The sequence below is a fragment of the Triticum urartu genome, chromosome 6A (genome assembly GCF_056163025.1).
Source record: "Triticum urartu cultivar PI428250 chromosome 6A, HENAU_Tu73, whole genome shotgun sequence".
Taxonomy (NCBI): Eukaryota; Viridiplantae; Streptophyta; class Magnoliopsida; order Poales; family Poaceae; genus Triticum; species Triticum urartu.
The window spans coordinates 572557996-572582627 of NC_141878.1; the positions used below are offsets into that span (position 1 = coordinate 572557996).

At 47.3% G+C, this 24632-nt stretch overlaps 2 protein-coding genes across 18 annotated transcripts; both read left to right on the top strand.

Moving 5' to 3' along the window:
- Positions 1–7657: 7657 nt before the first annotated feature.
- On the top strand, positions 7658–8445 carry LOC125512847 (uncharacterized). The gene has a single exon (XM_048677920.2). The coding sequence runs from the start codon at positions 7776–7778 to the stop codon at positions 8235–8237; it is 462 nt and encodes a 153-aa protein (XP_048533877.1). The 5' UTR covers positions 7658–7775; the 3' UTR covers positions 8238–8445.
- Positions 8446–13503: 5058 nt separating this feature from the next.
- Positions 13504–20107, top strand: LOC125515192 (chromatin remodeling protein DDM1-like). 17 transcript variants are annotated; one of them, XR_015608946.1, is made up of 9 exons: positions 13531–14170; positions 14266–14377; positions 14835–15484; positions 16119–16807; positions 17177–17520; positions 17592–18453; positions 18537–18606; positions 19605–19712; positions 19798–20107. XR_015608946.1 is itself a non-coding variant. In XM_087528917.1 (8 exons), exons 5-8 carry the CDS (start codon positions 17468–17470, stop codon positions 18014–18016), a joined length of 306 nt encoding a protein of 101 aa, XP_087385043.1. In that variant the 5' UTR covers positions 13549–14170; positions 14266–14377; positions 14835–15484; positions 16119–16807; positions 17177–17467; the 3' UTR covers positions 18017–19576. The 17 variants fall into 17 exon arrangements, 1 of the variants encoding a protein (XP_087385043.1); XR_015608934.1 differs by lacking the exons at positions 19605–19712; positions 19798–20107 and having other exon boundaries at positions 13549–14170; positions 17592–17785; positions 17864–17913; positions 18008–18067; positions 18312–19576; XR_015608944.1 differs by having other exon boundaries at positions 13532–14170; positions 17592–18606.
- Positions 20108–24632: the final 4525 nt, after the last annotated feature.

Consider the following 24632-nt stretch of genomic DNA (forward strand, 5'->3'; position numbering starts at 1 on the left):
CCTTAAAGAAGAGATGAGGAACCAGCATCCCTCCCGTGTCGCGCCCGCATCACGACCCGGAGGACCCTAGCGCCACCGGCCCTCGGCCCCCTTCCCATCCTCTGTCCTCGCCGCCGCCGGGACGCGCCGCGAGGCAAAGTCAAGCTGGCGGCGGCGGGGCTTCCTTACCTCCCTCTCGGGGAGACAGTGGCGAGCGGCGGCAGCGCGTTGGCGTGGGGCGCAGTGGCGTCCTGGCAGGCGTTGGGCGCCGGTGACGTGGTCGTCACGCTTGGGCGCGGTTGGGACACAAACCAAACACACCTGTACTTTCACAGGGTTCGGGCTAGGAGTCTCTCGCACCGGACATAATCGTTCAATGGATGGATAACCAGGTATCAAACGACTCGTTCGGATAAGAATTGTCCTGGACCTAACGGTCGGGAGATATCGGCGTCCTAGTAAAATCACATGTCATAGTCACCTGAGAGTGTCAGGTGACGTAAGTCCTAGGTTCTGGCCAACCATATGCATGAACCAAATGTCAAAATTAATCAAGTCACCGATCGACTAGGGCATTCTACTAGTCTAGTATACTACCTCCGTCTCGATGAATAAGTCATTCGCATATTTTAGGTCAACGATTTAACTATCTAAATATGTATTATATGTGACAAAAAATATATATTTGGAAACTACATCCATGTAGAAATCTAGTGATATATTTTTCATGACATATAACACATATTTAATTCTTCAAATCGATGACCTAGAACTACCCGAATGACTTATTCATCTAGACGGAGGTAATGATAAATATAACAAAGCATGTCGACGCATCATGTAGCAGGATATTTCGGGCATATGCCCACATAACGCGCCATGCATTGGGTTCCTGCCTTTGCCTTCTCTCATCTGACTGTACATAGAATGATAGACACACGATGGCGAGATGCATGCATACGTGTTTTCTCGTGGATTTCCGAAGACACTCCACGCAAGGACCATACTATGCAACCCAACCGTTTTGAAGCACGTACTGCACTACCACTTGCGCGAAATAACAAAATGGTTACGAACCTAGTCCCACCAACTTGGCGAGAGCTAATCTTGATCTCAATTGGCATGTCGACCAGTCTCCCACCAACTTGTCGACGTCAATTTACACACGTCCTGATGGCCGATCGCCCGTGTAATCCTCGCGAGTCGCGACAGGAACCACGATGGACCCTTAAATCCCAGCACCTAGCCGTACGTGTCGCTGTTAGGCCGTGCATCTATGGCGTTGTTGGCCGCGATTAAATACAGTATCTAGCACGAGTCATATCTGGTTGGCCTCTCCGTGCTGGAAGGAGTGATTAATTAAGAGTTTAGGATAATGGTTCGCGCGTGCCATGAAACTGCATACATGTTGAAGCCTTGAAGGAGTATAATAGTTATGGACGTCTGATCTTGCTTCACTTGTAGCTAGTATCATTTCTGTTTGCATATCTCAGGAGATCACGCTACGTCGAGGTTGTGTCGGGCCAGGGTAAGACTGATTTGACACATACGGTGCATGCTTTGGCCAAAAAGGATTACACAACAAATCTTCCCATTTTGAAACATATCAACAAGATTCTTCCAAACACGGCACCGTGCTCTTATCGCATCTCAGGTCGAATGCCATACCAATGCACTAATCTAGCTAGTCTCTTTTGTGTTTTGTTCCAGTCAACCAAGGTATATATAGAGCACATGGTTCTATATATTGCTTATTATTTCTCCAAAATCGGATGCAATCATATGCTTGCAATCAACCGAAGAATCTACAGTTAAAATCACCAACTCTTCAATTATATGTGTGCTCCCATTATGCAAGTATGGGGACAAATGCAGCATGTTGCGGATCCACAACTACACGACGGAGCTCATATGATTGGGAGCTAAATTTTAGGATTGTCTTGTCCCGGCCGTGGCCACGCACTCTCCAAGTCCGTGACACGCAGCGAGGCCGGCCATGAGCCCGCGGCCTGTGTGGCCGCTGCGTGCCGCGTCCGGACACGTGGGCGCGCATGTGGTCACAACTTTCCATGTTTTTTTTTTGCAAAAAATCTTTTCATCTATTCATCATCTGTCTAGACAGTAAAAAAACATTAGAAGTAAAGATTGTATCCAGGTCCATAGTACCTTTGTCATGACCGGGGCAGTACATCGCTTTATTTAGTACTATAGCTGCAGTATGGTTAAAAAAGGTAATACACTAGATATGTCCTTCTCTGGCCCTGTTTAGATCTATTGGTTAGAGTTAGTTTGGGTTAGTTTGGGTTAGTTTGGACTCAACTAACCCAAAAGTATCCAAACAGGAGGGTTAGTTTGGGTTAGATGCATCTAACCCACACAAAAAAAAACTAACCCATCCAAGAGGTGTTTATTTGGGTTAGTTCTTCTCGGGACCATAAAAAACACATTTTTCTCTCGCTTTTTCCGTAGCAGATCCCTCTTCACTTCCTCGAAGCTTCTCGTCCTCTCCCTCCCTCTTTCTCGCACCGTCTGTGAAGGCGCCTCGCCGTATCCATGCTTCATCTAACACTGCCATCCAAACACCTCTTTGGTTAGAGTTAGTTCAGGGTTAGTTTAGAGTTAGAATCTAACTCTAACCTTTAACTGAGTTAAAGTATCAACAGGGCCCCTGTGTGTGAGTGGCTTGGGTTACCGATTATGCCCACTGAGGCACTGATCACAGTGCTTTAACACAGCTGGCAGAGATATGCGTCTGCATGCATGCACGCATGTGGTTAGGGTCAGTGCAGCAGTGCATGGCTGTAATTAAATCTGCGACGATAACTAAGGCATAACTTAAGCTACGCAGATAAAGGAACGGCTTGTCGATGAGACGATCAAGATATTTGTGAAGAGAAACAGAAAGATTGAAGTGAATAGATTGATTTCATTGATAGTTACTGCAGGTATTTATATGTCCTGAGCAGTCGTGATTACATGCCCGTTACAAGGTTCGCGTCGTTTCGGAAAGACGCGGCGACGGTTCGCTAGGAACAGCGTCTGGCCAACACAGTATCTTAACTGCCATACGAAATATTCTAAGAAATAATTGGCTGCTTGATTAGCCTAAACTAATACTAATTTATTCCTAATACTCCCCCTTGGACAACGCTGTTTGTAATCTTCATTGTCTTGAGTGCTGAAATATCTTGCATTTTCTGGATTGTCTTGGTCTTGGAGCTTCAAGAATCTTTGATCTTGTATTGTCTATGTTTTGCAAGAAGCCTGTGAAAATATATAAATAATTGGAATTTGATATATATATATATATATATATATATATATATTGTTAGTGTAACCAATTATCTCATTCAAATCTTTATGAGAAATCCGTTGGAAAACTCATAAGGAAAGAGTACAATTTATTTATTATCAGAGGATAATAATAAATAACTTTTAATTCTAGGAGTTTTCTCCCCCTGAACTTTGCAAATTTCGTAGTCGTCTCATACCAATGCCATGAATGCATTTTTGAAATGCTGCTCCTGGTAAAGACTTAGTGAACAAATCTGCAAGATTGTCACAAGATTTTATTTGCAAAATATCAATCTCCTCATCTTTCTGTAATTCATGAGGAAAAAATAGTTTTGGAGAGATATGTTTTGTGATATTACTTTTAATATATCCCATATGCATTTGAGCAACACATGCAGCATTATCTTCATAGATAATGGTTGGTGATTGTAATGAACCAATACCGCATTATGTCTGAATATGATTTATTACTCTGCGTAGCCATACACATTCTCGTGAGGCTTCGAATAATGCAATTATTTCAGAGTGATTGGTGGAGGTAGCTACTAAAGTCTGTTTTGTTGAATTCCATGAAATAGCAGTTCCACCATATAAAAATACAAACCCTGTTTGTGACCTGGCATTATGGGGATTAGAAAGATATCCAGCATCACAATAACCAATCAGGGTCATATCTTGATTTTTCTGATAGAATAAACCAAGATCTTTAGTACCTTGTAAATATCTGAAGATATTCTTTACTCCTGTCCAATGGCGTTTTGTTGGAGCTGCACTATGTCGGGCGAGTAAATTTACTGCAAATGCAATATCTGGTCTAGTACAATTTGCAAGGTACATTAGTGCTCCTATGGCACTCAGGTATGGAAACTCAGGTCCCAGTACCTCCTCGTTATCATCCCTTGGTCTAAAAGGATCCTTGTTCATATCAAGGGATCTGACGACCATAGGTGTTTTGGATGGATATGATTTATCCATGTTGAATTTTTCCAAAATTTTCTGAATATAAGCGGGTTGATAAACGAGTATTCCTGAGGGAAAATGCTCAAGCTGTATACCTAAGCAGAATTTGGTTCTTCCCAAATCTTTCATCTCAAACTCCGTCATTAAATAATTGCGTGCTACAGTTATATCTGGTGCGTTGCCAATGATGTTGAGATCATCAACATATACTGAGATGATGCAAAATCCCTTTGAGGATTTCTTTATAAATACGCATGGGCAATCATTGTTATTTGAGTACCCTTTACTGAGAAGGAACTCACTGAGTCGGTTATACCACATTTTACCCGACTGCTTCAAGCCAGAACCGTAGCGACAAAGAGGAGCACGGTATGGTGCATTGCGGCGGCGGAGGCCGCCATTCCTATTCATGCGACGCTGACGGCGGTGGCCAAAGTTCCGGCGACGAGCAACAGCCGGACCAAAAGTCCGGTGATGAAAACGGAAGCCCCGGCGTTCTCTTGCCACAAATCGAGCGAAAGCAAAAGCAAGGTCGGGCAGAGGATCCATCTCTTCTCACCTTTCTTTCTCTCCTGTAGCCTATTCTCTGATTCGAGCAGTGCTGATGACGTGAAGAGAAACAGAAAGATTGAAGTGAATAGATTGATTTCATTGATAGTTACTGCAGGTACTTATATGTCCTGAGCAGTTGTGATTACATGCCCGTTACAAGGTTCGCGTCGTTTCGGAAAGACGCGGCGACGGTTCGCTAGGAATAGCGTCTGGCCAACACAGTATCTTAACGGCCATACGGAATATTCTAAGGAATAATTGGCTGCCTGATTAGCCTAAACTAATACTAATTTATTCCTAACAATTTGGACACCCGGCCGTTCACAGTAGCAATACTGAAGGACAGAAGGCAGGAAGAAGAAAGGGAAAGAGAGGCGGACGGGCAGTGAAAGCGATGGCCACGTCTCATCCTTCGGTCGACCAGAATACAAGGAAAGCAGTAGCAACAGCGATCAGAGCATTCTTATCGCGGCGGAACCGGCCGGAGCGATCAGATCAGATGCAAGCGCTCGTGCACCATCGCAGATATGGGCACGAATAAATATCTTGGGCGCTCATGGACACTGCCATTACGGAGACTGATACCGATGCCGACGTGTCTGTTCAGAGGTCGCCCGGGTTTCAAGCAAAGCGGAAGCGATCCCACGGCCGGCGGCCGGTGTCCGGTCGCTGCCGTGTCACGTCGATCAGGTCCTGCATCCCTCTGAACGCCGTCCTTTCTTCTTTTTTTTTAGGGTCTGAACGCCGTCCTTTCAGTGTGCCAGGATAGGTTTAGGCCCGGGACAGCAACGTGCAAATGTCAAAAAAACATGGGATGGCACAACCGGTGGGCGGCTGCACCCAGGATTTGGATCGGCATTGCTCACTTCCAGCCGAACCGACACATGCATGCGCGGGGTCCTCATAGGACGCTTTTTCTCAACAGAAACTTAGTATTAGAGTAACTCTAACACGCAGCGAACCAACCTGTGGTTGGATAGTTAGAGGGACTATGGTATCCCTAACCCATCAGGGTTTAAATCTTGATGCTCGCATTTGTTTTTGAATTTATTTCAAGATTTCCGATGATGCACATTCAGTGAGAGAAGACGTTCCCTTCGATGACGAGATGCCTAGAGCGCTTGTGTTTGTACTGATGAAAAAAAGAGCAACTCTAACGCGCCGACCCAAATGGACGGCTTGTCCGTTTGGATCGGTCACCCGTTCGGTGTCCGCCCTCTTTTTGATATGGGTCAGCAATGCATCCAACACGCCGACTCATATTTGCCGGCGTGATCGGTTGGCCTTCATTTTAAATGAACACTTTGCATATTTCACAAGCAAAAATGTGTTTCACAAGGAAGCATATTTTTACAGCACCGAATATAAATTAAATTGTTCTTACATAGTTTTACAAGACAAATAAGAAAGATACATATATTGGTTGCCAACATGAGCCCACTTATGCTCGACCAAATTATTTTGCGACTGCATGTGAGTTTTCCAATCACACATTTCATGATGAAATTGCATGAATTGTTCAAATGTTGCCGCTCCTTCAAGCTCAGGCACAACATTCTCACCCTGAAACTGAAACCCTTGATCATAGATACGTTCCGAACGCTCATCTTCTACGATCATATTATGCATGATCACACAAGAAGTCATCACTTTCCATAACTTTTTCGTGCTCCAAGTCCCAGCAGGATACCGAACGATGCCCCATCGAGATTACCAAAGGCACGCTTGACGTCCTTCCTAGTACCCCCTCTCTAATACGGTTAAAAAGATGCCCACTCATACGGAAACGGCGCCGAAATTTCTGATGTTTGAACAGCGGGTTTGTTATGTCAAAGTAGTCCTTCCAAAGAAGGAAATGTCCGCTCGCTCGGTTGCGATTAAACGCCAGAAGGTGCCACGGAACAAAGGCCACTGGCTATTGAGATGGTGGACCAACATGGCAGCCAAGATCTCCTCCTCATCATCGGGCGAGGAATCATCGGAGTCACAAAGAAATTGTGGAAAAAGAACTCGTCGGCAAAGTCCATTTTGTATCTTGGCAAACTGCGAACAGCTTACGGGCGTCGACGAAGGAGCCGACCAGCGAAGGGAGTCACGCCGCCCTCGGACCAGCTGGCTGCCCTGGCGGCGTCCGACGAGTGTGCCGGTGTCAGGACGAAGGAGCTGGCGGGGCGGCTTGGCGGCCTCTTGGTCGTGGTTGTGTCGGGGAGTGGGGATGGGAAACTTTCGGATCCTCGGCGGCGAGACAGAGGTGGCGGCGACATGGAAGGTGGCGGCGTTAGGGGGGATGTTGCGGCATCGGCAGCTGGCAGAGGCACCAGAAAATAGGCGTCGGCGACGATGACGAAGTAGGCTGGCAAGGGGTTGCTGTTGGAATGGGAGAGGATGGTCAATGTGTCACCGACTAGCGGGCTAGGGAAAGGAGTTTTTTGTCCGCACCGAACCAAACGGACGCGCACGGACGAAATGGGTCGTCGCGTTGAAGTTGCTCTCAGTGTTGTTCACACAGAAACCGTTCGTATATGTGACTGATATAATTAAAATATTTCTGCATGAAGAACGGAGTATTGGTTTGTGGTGCAAGAAATTGACCAGCATTTTGACACAAAAATATTCAAAGCCAGCTGGCGTGAGTCCTAGAATATTGTGGAGTTTCTTTTTTTGAGAAATTAGAATATTTGGAGTGGACCATTTTTTAAGAGGGGTTGTGGAGTGGACCTTTTTTTTCCGGGGTGTGGAGTGGAACTACCTGCCTTGAATCCCAGACCGATTCTGGTGTGCTGCCCACTGGTTGAAGCCCACAACCCCAGTTAGTTAACTCGACCAAACTCCCCGCCCACTGAAGCTCGTTCGTCTCTATAAATTCCGCCCAACCCGCTCACACATCCTTACTCCCGACTCCCACTCTTCCAAATCACCGCAAGTGACACCATAATCTCCATCCCCTCTACGAGCACCCGATCCCAGCTGCTCGCCCTGCTCCATCTCCCATGGCGACAGCAACTACAAGTCGGCCCAGCGGCCCGGTGCTGTCCATACCCAGCTACCGCTCCGCCTCACCCACCCGCGTCAAGCTCGCCGGCGGCAACGGCGCCACCCGCTCGCCCGGCAAGTCTGTCAGCGTCTCGTCCCCGTCCTCCTCCACCAGGAGCCGGCGGTCCTGCATGTGCTCCTCGACGAACCACCCGGGCTCGTTCCGGTGCAGCTTCCATAAGGAGCGCAAGCAGGCGTCCCCCGCCGGCAGCAGCAAGCCCGCATCCCCGCCGTCCATACGCAGCGCATGCAGCCTGGGATCGAAGCGCATGGACAGCGGCCAGTGTGCCCGCAGGGCCCTCGCGCCGTCCCCCGCGGTGCAGCAGTCGCAGCACCGGAGGCGCGCGGGCGGGTTCCGCCCCAGGACGAGCAGGCTCTCCGCCATGTCCACGGCCGGCGAGCGTCCCAGCGACAACTAACAGTAAACAAATCAACGTCGACATGCCATAGCAATAGTTGTACTAGTACATACTGATCTTCTGCAGATGGAATCGGTGGGGTTTATGCCCAATCCAATCTTCTGCAATACGGTGAATTTAGCTAGCCCGTAGCTGTCCATAGAGTGAGCTCGTTGTAAACTAACACCCTTGATTTTGGATATTTACATGAGTGACAAATTGAGGCACATATACGCATCTGATATGTCCCGTGACCGGAGGCTTATCCGTCCATGGATGATTTGTTTGCCGGAACAACTTTCTGCATCTGCTTCTGTTTCTGGATTGTGTATTCGTCTCGCCCCAGTTTCGGTTTCGGATAAGCTCTGCAGGAGATGAGTGGCGTATCGCCGTCGCTCGCTCCCGGTACCCGTGCGTGCCCCCGGCCGAACGGATCAGGCGAGACGAAACACGCATGGGGCGGTTCCGACGAGATTTCAGTAGAATTTTCACGATCGAATCGATGAATGAACTGAGATGTTCCTTCTTCCTTTTTGTTTGAATCGTGTACAATTCAAAAGGAGATTTTTCTTCTTCCTAGTCGTGGTATTTAACTGTTGGCGCCACGGACGGCGTAGCGGTTGGGATTCCCTGAAGTTGCGCAAGAAGATGGTGGTGGGCTCGCACAGCTGGCCAGCTTCTTGTTTAATCAGTTCTGCTTCTTGGCCGGAAATGAGTTGCTCGGCACGCCAACACTTATCAGTTGGCTCCCATGTCCATCTCTCTATCAAATACGGCTGGTGTTTCTTTTGCTTAATGATCCGAATACTGATCATACATTGTACGGGTGCAGACAAAAAAAGATCATCTCCAAGATCTTTCTGTTGAGCGCAAGGAGGCGTCCCCCGCTAAGATGGTGGATGCGTTGGGCATATAGTAGTACTCCCTCCGTTCCGATTTACACGTCGTGGTTTTAGTTCAAAATTGAACTAAAACCATGACGTGTAAATCGGAACGGAGGGAGTAGCTGCTAAGCAAAATAACCAGGTGGGGTTGCTGATGGCGGAATAAAGTACTCATTGAATATCCGGCGACTTTTTCTTTAACTAAATATCTGACTTGGTAGTACGCTCTAACAAACTCTGTAAAATATCCATTTGTTGACCAGATATTCTTTTTTTACAGAAACTTACCAGATATATTTGAAATGGAGTCAATTACACTGGTGGTGTCAGAACTTGACGCAAATGGTCACTTTAGTGCTACAACTTGTGGTGTACATCAAAGTGATACAAAAATTTGGTTTGAGTGTGCAAATACGGTGCTAATCACTTTTATATACTACCGTGACAGTGACGAGGCATGCTAGCATGGTGCGCGGCCCGCTATCAGCGACCCAACAATGAAGATGGGGCGTCTGCGTGCTCTTTTTTCAAAAACTGCCTCATTTTTTTTTGTTTTTTCACGCAAAAGCAATTGATAAGAGGGTCCCAGCTGTCAGCAGAATAAATTTTAATTGAGCAAAAAACGACCTTCTCAGGCCTCGAACCTGCAACAACGTGCTAAACACGTGTGCAGCTACCCACCTGGGAACACACACGCTTTATATCCATTAGTTAGACAGCATAAATTAATACTGGAATACGAGAATAGAGATGCAGTAGCTGGGAGCCTGGGATCGAACCAGCACCTGAGGTAAACAAGCAGGCTCGCCAACCATTCCAAACCAAAGTTGTTTCATATAAATAAAGGATTGTCACTCTTTATGCCAACTCCACCGCACGATTCCAAACGGACGTTCGGATTGGCCGGATTCTGTCCGTTTGGGGTGCCGATGGGTTCGCCTGTGTCCGGCTTTGTCAGATGGGTCGTACGTGCGCGCACCGCGCGGCCGCATCCCAAATCGTGTCCGGGGTGGACGTGAATAAAAAATATAAAAACTGGAATGAAATAACTAAAAAAGTAAGTAAAGGCATTTAAAAAAAACATAAAACATATATAGGGGTCGGTCACAAAACGGCCCAGTTTCCACGGCCACTTAAAAGGCCCAGTTTCATAATTAACATATAAAAACAAAATAAAAAACTCCTCCCGCGCTCCTGCCGCGCCCGTCGGTGTCGTGGCCGTCGCCGTCTTCACTGGCCGCCGCTGTCGTCGTCGTCGCCGACGAGGTCGACGTAGGCCGGCGGCATCCACAGGTGGGCCGGAGGTGTGTGGTGGACGGGGGCGGGCTGGACGGCCGGAGGTGCCTGCACCACCTCCTCCCGTGGCGACGCCTCCTGCTCCGGTGAGCGCGGCGGAGTGGGGCACCACTTCACGCCCACGCCGGCGGCCATCTCCGGAGCAGTGCAGGACCAGCCCCACCCCTGGCCCAGCATCTGCTCGAACGCGACCGGCGGGTCCTCCTCCATCGCCTCCTCCGGGAAGGCGACATCCCTGGCGGCAGAGAGCGCCATGGCCTCCTCCAGGGCGTCCCACTGCCGGTCGTCGTGCGTGTTCATGGAGTCGTCCATGACACGCTGCAGGAGACGGGCCTCCTCCTCCGCTGTCATGCAAGGAGGGGGAGGTGGCGACGGAGACGGGGAAGGCGACGGCGTGGGCGTCAGGCCGCGCACCCGCGTACGACCGCGCGCCTCTGCACGCGGCCTCCGCGGCCCCGACACGGTGCCGGCGAAGTAGGACGCGTGCCGCACGTCGTGCTCGTCCTGCAGCCAAGTGTCCCACAACGGGGAGTCGGGGGCATACCTATGGTCGCAGTACAGGTCATCGGGAGGAGGCGGAGGCGGCGCGCGATCTCTTCACGGCGTGCACGGCCGCTCCCCGGGACCGGCGGGATCGGCACACGATCGGCGGACAGGTGCCAGTTGTTGGGGAGGTGGACGTCGCTCCAGGGGAGCGGCGTCCTCGTCTCCCAATAACGGCGGCACACCGACACGCGCGACGTAGTACCGGTCGCGCTCGCCGGCGGACGTGGGGGCGATGGAGAAAGCCGTCGGCGCGGGGCCCCGGCGTGGTGGTGATGCGGAGCCGGCGCGGCGCCCGGCCTCGCGGTCGTGCTTCCCGGAGCCGGCGCGGCGCCCCGACGAGGAGCCGGCCTCGCGGTCGTGCTTCCTCTTACGGTTCCAGAAGCCCATGGCGTCGAGGGTGGCCGGCCGGCGAACTCGACAAGGGAGGGGGCTAGGGTTTAGCGCGGTCGGGTTTCGAGGAGGCCGATGGATGGAGTGGGGCAGTGTGGACGACGACCGGTCCACGGATTCCCTATTTAAGAAGGACGGCGACCTTCCACTGGGCCGATGACAGGTGGGGTCTGCCACCCGTGCACATTGATGTTGGCGGGCGGGAGGTAGGTGGCCGCCCCGCCACGCGGCCAGACGCGGACGAGCAGCGCGTCTGTTCGGTGTCCGCGGCGATCCAAACCCGACGCAAAGATGCGCTTGAAATGGGTCGGCCCGGACACAAAACAGACCAAATGGGTTTGGGCCGTCGCGCGCTGGGCCGTCTTGTTTGTCCGTTTTACTCCAAACAGACGGGACCGGATAGGATGGGGTCGCGCGGTGGAGTTGGCCTTATGTCTACAACAGAATGTGCTCGTGGGAAAAACGGACAGAAGCTAGTGCTGCCCATTTACAACATGTTAGTTTTTTTTTCACTTTGTGAAGTTTGTAAAAGGAATTAAATTATAACTATAAATAGTAAATAATATACATATAATTGTAAATGTGTATTGGAGGAATTGCAGTCTGATGGTACAGTATGGTCATATTTATTTTCTATACATATATTAATTTAAAATGTATAATTACTTTTTAGAAAACACAAAACCTTTATTAAAAACATATGAACACTTTTAAAATAACATAATATTTTTATGGCCTGGACAATTTTATATGCTACTCTTTCCAAGGGATGAATACTTTATTGAAAACAGCTTGAATTTATTTAAATATAAATATATATAGAAATTGGTTTAAAATACTGAATTAATATGGAAAAAGTTTCTAAAATTAGTTAATATTTTTTATATTTCATAATTTATATTTTCAATTTTTTTGAATCTAATGGGTGGACATTTTGTGAAATTATATGAAAATTTTAATAATGTGATTTACATTATTTATATGGATATTACTTAAAATTTTAATTAAAATATTTATGTAATTTCTAAAAAAACTAACATGTTGAAAATGGGCTGCACTATCTGAATTCCGTTTTAGCCCATGAGCGTGTTATGCTATAGACATAATACGTGACAATACTTTGTAAACATGTAATTTCAATTGTTAGTGTGGTAGCTCTACTCGTTCCTTGACCTAAGATTGCATGTTCGAATTTTAGCTCATATGTTTTCTATTCTACACTGCAATGACGACGTTGATGGGGTGGTTAGCTGCACACGAAGGGTACTAGAGGTCCTCTGGTCGAATGCCTACTGTGCCATTTTTTTCGGGGGCTTTTCCGTGGAAGAAATTGAAGAAATAAAAAAAACGAGGTGTTTTTTGTCAGGGGCTTTTCTGTGGAAAAAATAAAAAAATTGGTGATTTTTGCAAAAAAAAACATTGTATTGTCATTGACAACGGGCCCCATGCCACGTTGGCATGCGTCGTCAGCAGTGCTAGCGTATACAAACATGATTAGCGCCGTATTTACACGCTCGTGTCAAGTTTTTGCACCATTTCGATGTACAGCACAAGTTCTAGCATCAAAGCAACCGTTTATGCCAACTTTTAGCACCACCGATCTAATTGACTTTTTGAAATGTCAGCATCGCCAACTTGCCGGCGCCGAGCACTTGACGCGGGACTCGGTCGCGCGGGCGGACGCACAAATGCTATGGACGTGAGCAGAAGAGACTCTCTAGTCTGTCTTGCCGGTGCAGCAGGGCATGATCGAGTCAGTACCCCGGTGCACGGAACCTGGAGAAGTTCAGTGGCACCTGACCGGGCAGGCAGTCTATGGCTACGCACAGCGTTTTTTTCAGTGTCCAGGTAGGACGCGAGGGCGACCGATAGGCCAGCCCGGGGAAAAGGCAGCAATGCTACATTCACGGGCTAAATACAGGGATTTTATGGGGTGACTCTGAGTTGGTAGGGACTGATCTCTACTTTTAATATCTCAGTTGAAAGATTGTATTTCGGATTTTATTTTTATCCCACCTCACCCGGTCTTTTTTGATACTTCTTTGATACTTCCTCTCACCTCTCTCTCAGCCACGAAAAACCAAGAAAAACCCCGTCATCGATTCCCGCACCCGCCCCCACGCGACCAACCTCCCATCGCATCGAACTGACACGAACGAAAATTAACCAGCGAAAAAAAACCGGCGAAAATTAACCAGCCAAAAAAATCCTAAACCAATCGCCCGCACGTACGAGCGAGGTCTCCTGCCCTCGAGCGAGAAACAGTCGCACGCACGACTCTCTGCCCTCGCTCGCCCGCCGCTGCCCTTCGTCCCTTCACCGCCACCGCTCCATCCCTTCGCCGCCGCCCTCCCACATCAAAGCCGGCGCCGCTCCATCCCTTCGCCACCGCCTCTGGATCTTCTGCCTAGGGTTCCCCGCCGCCGCTACCCCTCCCTCGAGCGTGGGCGGCCACCGGCGAAGGATGCCCGCTCCCCCTCCTCTCCGGCCACACCGGTCTCCCCCTAACCACAAAGTGGGCGCACGCGGTGCGGGCTCCGGCGAACGCGGCCGCACGCGATCCAGAGGCCCGACGGCGCCCACATCCCTCGCCTCTCTGGTCACACGTCGCCTCCCTAACCACGAAGTGGGCGCACGCGGGGTGGGATCCGGCGAACGCGGCCGCGCGCGATCCAGCGGCCTGGCGGCGCCCGCATCCCTCTCCTCTCCGATTGCATGTCTCTTCCCTTCCTACAAAGTGGGTGCACGCAGGGCGGCCACTCCGCCAACCGACTCCAGGAGCTCTGCGTTCGCAACGGCAACATCTACATCAAGCTCGGCCAGCACATCGCACAACTGGTACGGAAAGGAATTCCTAACTCTGTGAGGATACGCCTGAATTCACTTTGGATTCATCTGTGGTAAGATTGCATAATTTTGTGGCTGTGGAACAGCTGCTTGTTTGCTTGTACTACCACAGGTGTATGTGCAGACGATGAGGGCGTCGATGCTCAAGAGGTCGTCCGCGGAGTCATCAAGAAAGAGAATGGATAATTGCCACAAACCGTTAGTTCCTTCATTGCATCACGGCATTGTCTTACACCCTTCTGAAGTAACTTCGTTTTTGTATTGATTAGCAAAACCAAACAATCAGACTGAGTGTGCTTAGTTCAGTTGTTTGCCAACAGAGTATTCACCTTGAATCAGAACCTGGATTTATGCTCAGCTTGTTTTTAGCTTAGAAGAAACTCTGACATAAAATTTGGCTTTCCCCTATTCCCGTTGGTGTAGGTTTTTGCATAATTCTTCATTGTCCTGCTTGCAAGTGCTTTTCTTGTGCAAGTCCATGCGTCCACAACACATGATGGGAAAAAAGTTGCTGTCAAGATTGTTGTTATTATATAAGAAAAGACTGCAGTTCATTCGTTCACTTATGTTAAGTTTGAACTCTTCAATTATGACAGCAGAGTTCACCAGCATGTTGTCTGTCTTTCACTTTTTTGACCCCTATTTTGGCTTACAGGTTCAACACGACCACTTGGTGGTTACTTCTGTAATAGATATCACCACTGTGGATTTAGTAGTGAATTTTCTTCATTATATTTTCCCTAATTTTGACTACAGGTAAAACCAGTCAATGGGTGCAACTGTTCTTTGTCTATTACCTTGTTCTCTCTCTCCCTCTTTTTAACATACCACCTCGAAAGCTTTTAGACTTATGCTAATTTTTAGAATTAGTTATGATAGAGAGAAGGACTCTGATCTGCATGCTTTGACTGATGGCATCTTACCGAAAAATGGCAGGTGGTAGCGTGATATTGTCGTGAATTTTGCTCTCTTATTTTAATTAGCTTTAATATGAAATATCGCCATGCTTCTATGTAGGCAAGTATGTTAATTGGGTTGATGTGGAGCTAGAGAAACTTGAGAGGACATAGGAGGTGTTATTGGGAAGTGTGCTAAATTGTGTTTTTTAGGAAGACAATCATCTTATACTAAAACGGAAAGACTAAGCTCAATTCCATGTTTGAAGTCTTGTATACATAATGCTCTAATTCATACTGGACTGCTATTCCTGACATGGCAATGGTTTCAGGGTATTATTTGAGCTGATATGGAGGGACTACTTCAGATTTCATCCAGCAAAATATGAGAACTCTATTTTCTTACTAGGTAAATAAAATATAAATTTTTATCATTCTGAACTTTTGCCTTTCATGTATATTACCGAAAGGATGCACACATGTTTTTCTTCTAAAGAAATCTGCTGTGATCATTAATTCTGAAAGAAATCTGAATAATTGCCAGAGTGAGGAGGAAAAAGCAAGAAAAATTCTGACCATTTTGGTCATGGTCTTGGAGGATGATTGCTGGTGCAGTGCTCACTCAGTGCTCTAATTTAGCTTATTCGAGCTGTAGGTCTAGATTAATTTTTATCTTAATTGGATGTCAAACGATGAATCAAACAGAGTTGGGGTTCATCCAGGCTACATAGGTCTGATTGTATTAGTGTCAGTTCCTTGAAGTCAAAGTACTACTATGATCGAAGATAAATACTTTTGAAGTGATCGCCAAAGTGATAGAAGACAAAATACAAATTAAATCTTAATGTGTACATGTTTTATTTGCTCCCATGTTCACTTTTGTCGAGTTACAAACTGGACCTTTGTGGTGTGCGTCTATACGTCCTCTCCAAAAGATTGGTTAACTTTAAGTTACTATACAATCAGACCTCTACCGCATCGTGTATTTGTTTTACTTCAGAGATGTGCTCCCATCGTTGTTGGTTGTCGAATTTGTGTTGCAGTTCATACCCACTATGTTCGTGTCTTCACCACTTCGTCCTCCAGCACAAACGCCAGAATGGGGCAAAAGCTGTGATTTGCCATGTCGGTAAACTGATCCAGCTCGCAGCCATGGGGTGCTATGTCCGCGCCGGAGAACTGATACAGCTCGCTGCCAGGGTGCCATCCCTCTTCTGGCGTGCCATAAAGCCCCTCGATCGAATCCCTGACTCAGCAAATCAAAATTGCCAACCCAGCAAATCTCGTCGGAACATCATCTAGCTTGCCGTGCTCCACTCACTGTAAGTTTGTGTCAGTTTACATGGCACTTATCTCATCTGGCTCACAGACACCTTCAGTGGACCTTTGCCACTGCTAACAGTCTGTATTGTACACTCCGGGACCAAGGCGATCGACATTTTCTTGACTGGTCGATGGTGATTGCTCCCATGTCTGTTTTTTTGTTCTTTACAGAATTTGGTTCTATAATATCATCATTTAGTGAATTTTACCTACCCACACAAACATGATATGACATGCTATTGCCTGTTCTCTAAGGTAATGTATAAATTTGTTGCTTAGTTAGGAAGCGGCTGAATCGTGTTGGATTTGCAGCGAGAGGAAGCCTGTCAACATGATGAACAGGGTAGTTTTTACTGAGGGTATCTCGGCAAGGAAGAGACCGGATGTTTGTCATTGACCTACTTTGAAAGTGAGTGTATTTACCTCATCTGGTCGTTGTTTCCTCGTGAATTAACTTTAGATGGGGGAGCTTGATCTCATAATGTCTACTCATCAGAAATTCCCGACTTCTTTTTTATTAGTAGCATCTTTCTTAACGAAAGGTTACAAATCTTGGTTAAATGGACTATTCAAGATGTTCTAAGGTTTAAATTACTTTGACTTGGACTTGTTAATGTCAGTTGAATAACATTTATTTTAATATTTTCCATGAGATGGCTCATCATTCTGAGTGTTATCTTGTTCTGTTATTAGTTAGAAGAATATATAGGGAAAGCAACTCATTTCCTCGATTAGACCTTATGTTATATCTAATTACTGGAAATAAAATGTTGTTCAGACGAAGGCTAAAACCGCAGTGGCAGACATGCTTACAAAATCTCGTGAAGATCGTTCTGCTGATGATGGTACTCTAACAGAATAAGAACAGTGGGAAAGAGAGCAAGCCAGCCTTGTTCGTTATTGAGAGGGGGAAGTTGAAATCTTGCCAGATAAAGGGCGTTAAGTGGCTAATATCACAGTGGCAAAATGGGCTTAATGGATACTGGGTGATCAAATGGGCCTTGGAGAAACAATTTAGACAATTGCATTTCTTGCTCATCTTAAAGGGAATGGTCTGTATGGTCCATACATGGTTATTGCTCTTCCTTCCACCCTGTCAAACTGGTTGAACGACTCAATGAGGTAAAGCATCCAGAGTTGTCCTTCACTGTGCTTAGTTTGTTTGCTATCTTATGTGGAATACTTAATTTTAGGTTTGCTCCTTCTCTAAATGGTCTGATTTATCATGGAGATAAAGTGGCTCGGACAGAGCTAACGAGAAACTACATGCCCAAAACTGTTGGTCCTGGTTTTCCGATAATAATCACTTCATATCTGATGGCCATGTTTGATGCAAAGTTTCTTGCTAATTATAAGTGGAAGTCACATGATCTGAATTATTGCCCTTGTAAGCAAAAACTCAACATTTTATTCCTTTCTCTTGAGTGCATTCCTCATTATTTAATTATCGATGTCCATATGCTAGCTTCATGTTTCAGTCATAATTCCTTTCTCTGCGAGGGAATTTATGGCCAGGTGCGCTCATATACTTCTATCTTCTAAACATGCTTTCATATGAATGAGCTGAAGTCATTTCCTAGAAACTATGGTGCTTTTACTTTTTATTTAGGTTGCTTGACCAAGGTTGTTCAGTGATTGTGTGCACTCCACATGCATCGCCATTTATTGAGTAAGAAAAACATGATATTTTTCTGATTATTTTCACAAGTTATCAAAATGCATTATTTTACCGACCATCACAAGTTAACGAAATGCATTATTTTACCGTTTAAATGATGCTAATTGCCTAGGGTCGATAGTGTAGAAAAATAGAATAATTTTCTACTTATTTATCTTGTTACGGTAGTTTTTGTATATAAGAAACTACAAAGATATAACCAAACCAACTTTCTTTATCAAAATTCATCTAATAGAGGACCCTATTGTGTGACAACATTGAGACACAACATGGAGCATTGCAACTGTCACAATGACATTGGAGGCAAGGGAATATTTTAACTCGGTGTTAAAAATATGAAAGGGAAAAAAGAGACGACATCACATATTATGACCATGGTATGTGTATTGTAGATTTTTAGAAATGCATGGCCAATATGTTGTTATGTCTTGACTTGTCCTTATGATTGAGTGCTTGTCAGGAAATTGCTACGGGACATAGCTCGGCAAGAAATGAATTTTATTATGTTGTTGTCATCAGATGGTACCTCGGTGAGTAAGTTGATGATAGCCTTCTAATCATGGGTGTCAAGTCCAATCAAATCTGGTTGAGGGCCATCTTATTGTGCTCAGATATGGAAAGAATCCGCAGCCGCTCCGTTGCCACTATTGCTGTCGGCACTTGATGCAGAGGGGTGAATGAAAGGAGAATGTGAATAAGGAAGAGTGCACGGCAAAGGAGTGGTCCATACCTTTTTTTTATCACAATGAGGGAGTTAACCCACACTAGATCCATGATCTGCTGAATGGCGGTTGTCTGGTTTGAGCTGATAGACAGTTGCCATGGAGAGCGAGGCGGTGTGGGGCACCTCGTGGATGACCTTGTCTATGCTTCATAACCAAAACATAATCTTCTTTTGGTTATTTTATTTTCTCTGGGATTTGTCCCCTTATGCTTCTCTTATTGCCTCAATAAAGTTTGGTGTTATGGCAACTCGCGGGCACATACCTTGACAAGAGTCTTTTTTTATTTTAAAAGGGGCAAAAGGATCGCATGATATATATCATTTCATATAACTTGGCAGCAAAAACACACTGGTGGTCGCCCTCAGCTACAGCGATGTGCATTCCTTGGCACCGGGAATTGGGCTGGGACGTCGTGGAGAGGAGAGGAGGGGGCGGGCGACACAGTGGAGGGAAGGAGAGATGGCGGTGAGAGGAAGGTGTGGGCTGAATGACATGGCGTCGAGGGAAGGCGGCAGCAAAAAGGCGTGGTGGGGAGAGATGGCGGCGTCGACGCCGTGACGTGGAGAGCAGTCCGGGGGAATGAGATGTGCATGTGTCGTGCGATGAGAGTGAGAGAGTGAACTGTTTTGTTTATTATAAGATGAGAAGAAAATGTGCTGCCGTTTGTGTTTTTTAGGGGAAAATATTTGTTTGCTGTGAGAGAAATATCACTTGCTCAAAGCGAGCAGCTGACAAATGAATATATATTGTATATGGGCTTATCTGACTTTTTTAAATATGTGTTTATATATTCCCTTTTGTAGATTGGAGATAAGAACTATGACTTCGGATGATGCTTTGAAAGTGTCAACTCACAAAGCTTTATGATGGGCGGACTGAAAACTCATTGAAATCTTACACAATTGGAAGAGGTATGTACAAATAATGGTTCTTCTGTAATACTTGTTGGATATGATAATATATAAGATGAATTTTCATATATGCTTATTTTTGCAGAGTATGAGAGAGATGGAGATGTATTATGTCAACATTCAAAAGGAATCCTTTGACAAAATTGCCGACGTGGTGTTGTTTGAAGGGGCTTAAAATTCACCGAGTTATATACAATAATACATTTATATATGTGCAATCAGAATAAAAAATTAAAAGGTCCATGGCAACGCACGGGCGTTGTACTAGTTGGATTAAGGTGGGAGATTGGGCCTCACCCACCTGAAAATCAGGGACAGGTTAATTTATATGGAAGCAGCCCGTAAAAGCCTGTAAACACCCCGTGCGTTTAGCATTTTGGGGAAAAAGTTCAGAACCGGTAAATCGTCGGTAAACGCCAAGTGCTGGCGGCGCGCCAGTGAATCTGCTTGTCCATCCTTTAATGATTTTTTACGAAGGGCATTACGTGTTTTCCCCAGGCGCTCCCGTGTCGCTCCCCAGGGCGAAACCTAGCGCCGCCAAGAAACTCCACCCAGATCAAATCTTCACCGCCGCTGCCGTCGGCCTCGTCTGCGGCGCCGGGGGGCCCCAGCGTCAAAGGTGTTGAGGGGGTAGAGGGCAGGGACGCCGGACGAGCAAGGCTGGGGTGGCGCGAGTCTCGCGTCACGTCTGGCAGCCGGGCGGGGTTCCCCGGTTGAGGCGGCGCCGCCGGTCTGCTTCGTCGATGGCGCACAGCGGCGATCTGGACGGAGTTGATGGGGCTGTTGATATGGGTCCCACCAGGCTCCGTCGTTGAGACGGCCTACCATTCAGCGACACATGGAGGATGTCGTGCCTTGCGGCGTTCGAGGTGGGCAGGGTACGGGGCGTCCTCTGGACATAGCTCCTACGTCGGGCCGGGTCTGACCGGAGTATGTTGTGCCTTCGATCGTTTTTTGGCGGTTAGCCCTGCTGATCTTCGAGGTCCTTGGTCGCGGCCGTGCTCCGGCGGTGCAGATCCTGGGCCTTGTTGGATTTGGTGCAAGGGTGGTGGTGATCCAAATTCGGTCAGTCGAGTGGGGTGCCTGCAGACTATTGCAGCGACCTCTTGCAGCTCCATGACGGCGGTGGTCACCGAGGGATCTTCGGCAGGGTTCATCTCTCTATGTCCAATGGTTGACTTTGGCGGTGTGATACAAACGATGGACGGCGGCTTGACGCGGAGGAAAGGTTGTGCGGTGGCAGCGATCGCATCGCATGTAGCTGCTAGGATTGCGGAAAAGGGGTGGCGACAACACTTGAGTGACTTCGATGTTCATGCTGTGAGCACCTAGTCGCGAGCTCCGAGGTGAAAGCCTAGGTTTACCCGAGCTGGTTATACCTGGCAATGGCAATGTTCTTTTACGTCGTTACCTTGTTGAAGGCATTGCTCGGATATGCTTCAATTGTTTCCTCAGGTGACCTAGATTCGAGCCTTGGCGGTTGGATCCGGTGACGGCAACACTTGAATGTTGCTCCCTTCTTGAAGGCGTTATTGTTAAAGAACCTCGTGTTCTGTGTGGTGTTATGAGATGGTTGGTGCGGATATGGTCACTGATATAGTTTGTCGATCGTGGATCTGATCGTTTCGGGTTTTTCTTTTACTTGCCTACACCTAGATTTGGTCTTATATGACTTGGCTATCTGGCGTGTGTGTATGTGTGTGTGTTGGTGCAAGCTGTGTGTATCCTAGCTATGCAGAGGTTGGTTGTATGTTCTTTGGGTTTGTATCCTCTTGATGGTACTCTTTGAGCAACCCCTTTAATGATTTTTTTGCCGCAACAACTTTCTGCGTCAGTTTCTGTGTCTCGAGAGTGGATACGTCACACCCCTGTTCCGGTTTTGGATAAGCTCCTCGGTGGCGTCTCGTCGTCGCTTGCTCCCGTCATGCGGCACCCGTGCTCCCAGTCGTCCGGATCAGGCCAGAACATGGGAGAAATCCCCCGATTCCGACGAGATTTCTGTTGAATTCATTATTTGAACGCGTCACTAGATTGGTGACTGGTCTACTTGATGTGCACGTAACAGGGGACATACCTCAACTCAATGATGATGAAAACGGGGTATTGTCAGCTCCATTTTCTGAGAAAGAGGTGTTTGAAGCAATAACACAAATGAAACAGAACAAGGCTCCCGGTCCTGATGGGTTTTAGCTGAGTTCTACAAGAGGTGTTGGCATATTATTAAGGAAGATCTTATTCCCATGTTCCATGGTTTATTTAAGGGACATCTGCAGCTTTTCCACCTAAATTCTGAAACAATCACGCTGTTGCCAAAGAAGGTGGAGGCTGTACGCATTGAGCAGTTCAGGCCGATACGTCTGTTTAATGTTAGTTTCAAAATCTTTACTAAGGTTGCCACGAATAGGTTGACGGAGATAGCTCATTTGATAGTACAACCCTCTGAGACGACATTCATGCCAGGTAGACACATCCTAGGGGGAGTTGTGGTTCTACACGAAACTCTCCACGAAATCCATTCGAAGAAATTTGATGGAATTATATTCAAAGTGGATTTGGAGAAGGCGTATGACAAGATTAAATGGTCATTTCTACAGCAAGCCTTACGTATGAAGGGATTCAATGAAAGCTGGAGAAGCCAGGTGGATTCCTTTATAGAGAAAGATAGTGTGAGAATTAAGTTGAATGATTATATATGTCATTATTTTTAGACTTGTAAGGGCTTAAGACAGGGAGATTTGAGATCTTCGGTATTATTCAACATAGCAGTGGATATGTTGGTTGTTCTTATAGGTCGGGACTAAAGAGAACAACCAAGTAGGAGAGCTTGTTCCGCATCTTGTGAATGGGGTCTGTTCATCTTGCAATATACGGATGATACGATTATTTTTATGGAACATGACCTTGCGTAAGCTAGGAACATGAAGATGGGGCTTTGTCTTTTTGAGCAATTGTTAGGCCTTAAGACTAATTTCAATAAGAGTAAATTGTTCCGTTTGGTGTTAGGGTTTCTCCTGCCTCCCGCCGGCGCCGTTGCTGGTTTACCTCATCTTCTGTGTTCTTAGGACCATTGTTCCGTTCTGATGTTTTTTTAAGTTTTGTTAGGATTTGTGTCCTACTCAGATATGCAAGGCGGAGGCGGCTCTCTGCAGATGGAATAAGGTATTCCCGCCTAGCCCTGTTCCGATGGTGTTCCTAGTATCGTTGGAGGCCATGTGAAGGTTTGTCTCCGGCGGATCTCATGGGATTCGATCGGCGTTTGTCTTCAATGGATCCACATGGATCCGGTCTTCGTTCGTCTGTGTTTGTGTGTTTCAGATTGGATACTTTAGATCTATGCTTCTTTTCATCGTCAGCGGTTGCTGTTCTAATGTGTTGGTCCTATGGGGCCTTAGCACGACGAATTTCTGATTTTCTACTACAATAAAGTTTGCCCGACTCCGATGAGGGAGGAGCGATGATGGCGGCGCGCCTTCGGCTCGCTCCAGTGATTGTAGTCATCGCTAGGTGGTCTATGAATATAGATTTTTTTTACTTCTGGTGTTCTTTGTACTATCTTGATAGCTGATGAATAGATTGAAATTTTTTCTAAAAAAACAGAAGAAAAAAAAGATAAACAAGACAACGGCGGACCGAGCCGGCACGACGAGCTGTGCCAGATCCAAATGAACGGTGGTAGCCCCCGGCCCAGAGCGCCCAGTGCGCGAGCTGTCGCCACGCACGCTCCAAAGCTGGCGACACGCAGCGAGGCCGACCATGTGCACGCGGCGTCCGTACGCGTCGGCGCGCATGCATCTGGTCGGCACCTAGCCGTGCTTTGTGTTGTACCGTTGCCATGACCGGGGCAGTACACTGCTTTAGCACTAGACTAGATGTGCAGTCTAGTTAGGAAAAGGAACACTGTGTGGGCGTGGCTGGGTTACTGATTATGCCCACTGAGGCAGGGATCAGACTGTTTAGCACAGCGGAAATATGCCTCTGCATGCATCCGTGCACGCAGGCATGTGGCCAGGGTCAGTGCAGCAGCACATGGCTGTAACTAATTAAGCCTGTAGTAATTACATCTGTGAGGATTAATGAGCTTTAACCGACGCAGAGTAGCAAGGACGGCCTGATGATCTTTGGACACCCGGCCGTTCACAGCAAAAATACGGAAGGAAGGACAAAAGGCAGGAAGAATAAAGCGAAAGAGAGGCGGACGGGCAGTGAAAGAGACGGCACGTCTCATCGTTGTGTCGACCAGAATAGAAGGAAAGCAGTAGCAACGGCGATGAGATGAGATGAGAGCATCTTATCGCGGCGGAACCGGCCGGAGCACGACGCGCTCGGGCACCATCGCCGGCTCCACGATCCCTTCCTTCCTTCCCGCGGACTCCACAAACTCTTTCTAGTCCAAACACATCGCGTATATGGGCACGAATAAATATCTTCGGCGCTGCTGGACACTGCCGTCACGGCGACTGATAGTGATACCGACGCCGACGTGTCGTTCGGAGGTCGGCCGGGTTTCAAGCAAAGCGTAGGGAGGCGATCCCACGGCCGGCGGCTGGGGTACCGTCGCTGCCGGCCGCTGGCCCGTCACGAGTCGATCAGGTCCTCTGGCTCTGCGTCGCTCTGGTTGTTGGAGGACGACTTGCTCTTTTTCTGGACCCGTCCTTTCAGTGTGCCAGGACAGGTTTAGGCACCGGTTTGCTTAACACTGACAGCAACATGCAATTGCCGAAAAAAACATCCGGGATTCGAAAAAAACAGATGAGATGGGTCCTACTCCGGGCACAGGCGGTGGGCGTCCGCACGCAGGATTCGGATCGGCATTGCTCAGTTCCAACCGAACCGGCACATGCGCGGGGTACTCCTAACACGCCTTTTCTCAAGAGAAACTTACGCAACAGTGCTGTTCGTATGTTAAATTCCCCACCCACT

Coding starts and splice junctions, on each gene's coding strand:
- LOC125515192 (XM_087528917.1), top strand. CDS start 17,468: ATGGTTATTGCTCTTCCTTCCACCCTGTCAAACTGGTTGAACGACTCA. Junction 17,521..17,591: donor TGGTTGAACGACTCAATGAG/GTAAAGCATCCA, acceptor ACTTAATTTTAG/GTTTGCTCCTTCTCTAAATG. Junction 17,786..17,863: donor TGATCTGAATTATTGCCCTT/GTAAGCAAAAAC, acceptor TCCATATGCTAG/CTTCATGTTTCAGTCATAAT.
- LOC125512847 (XM_048677920.2), top strand. CDS start 7,776: ATGGCGACAGCAACTACAAGTCGGCCCAGCGGCCCGGTGCTGTCCATA.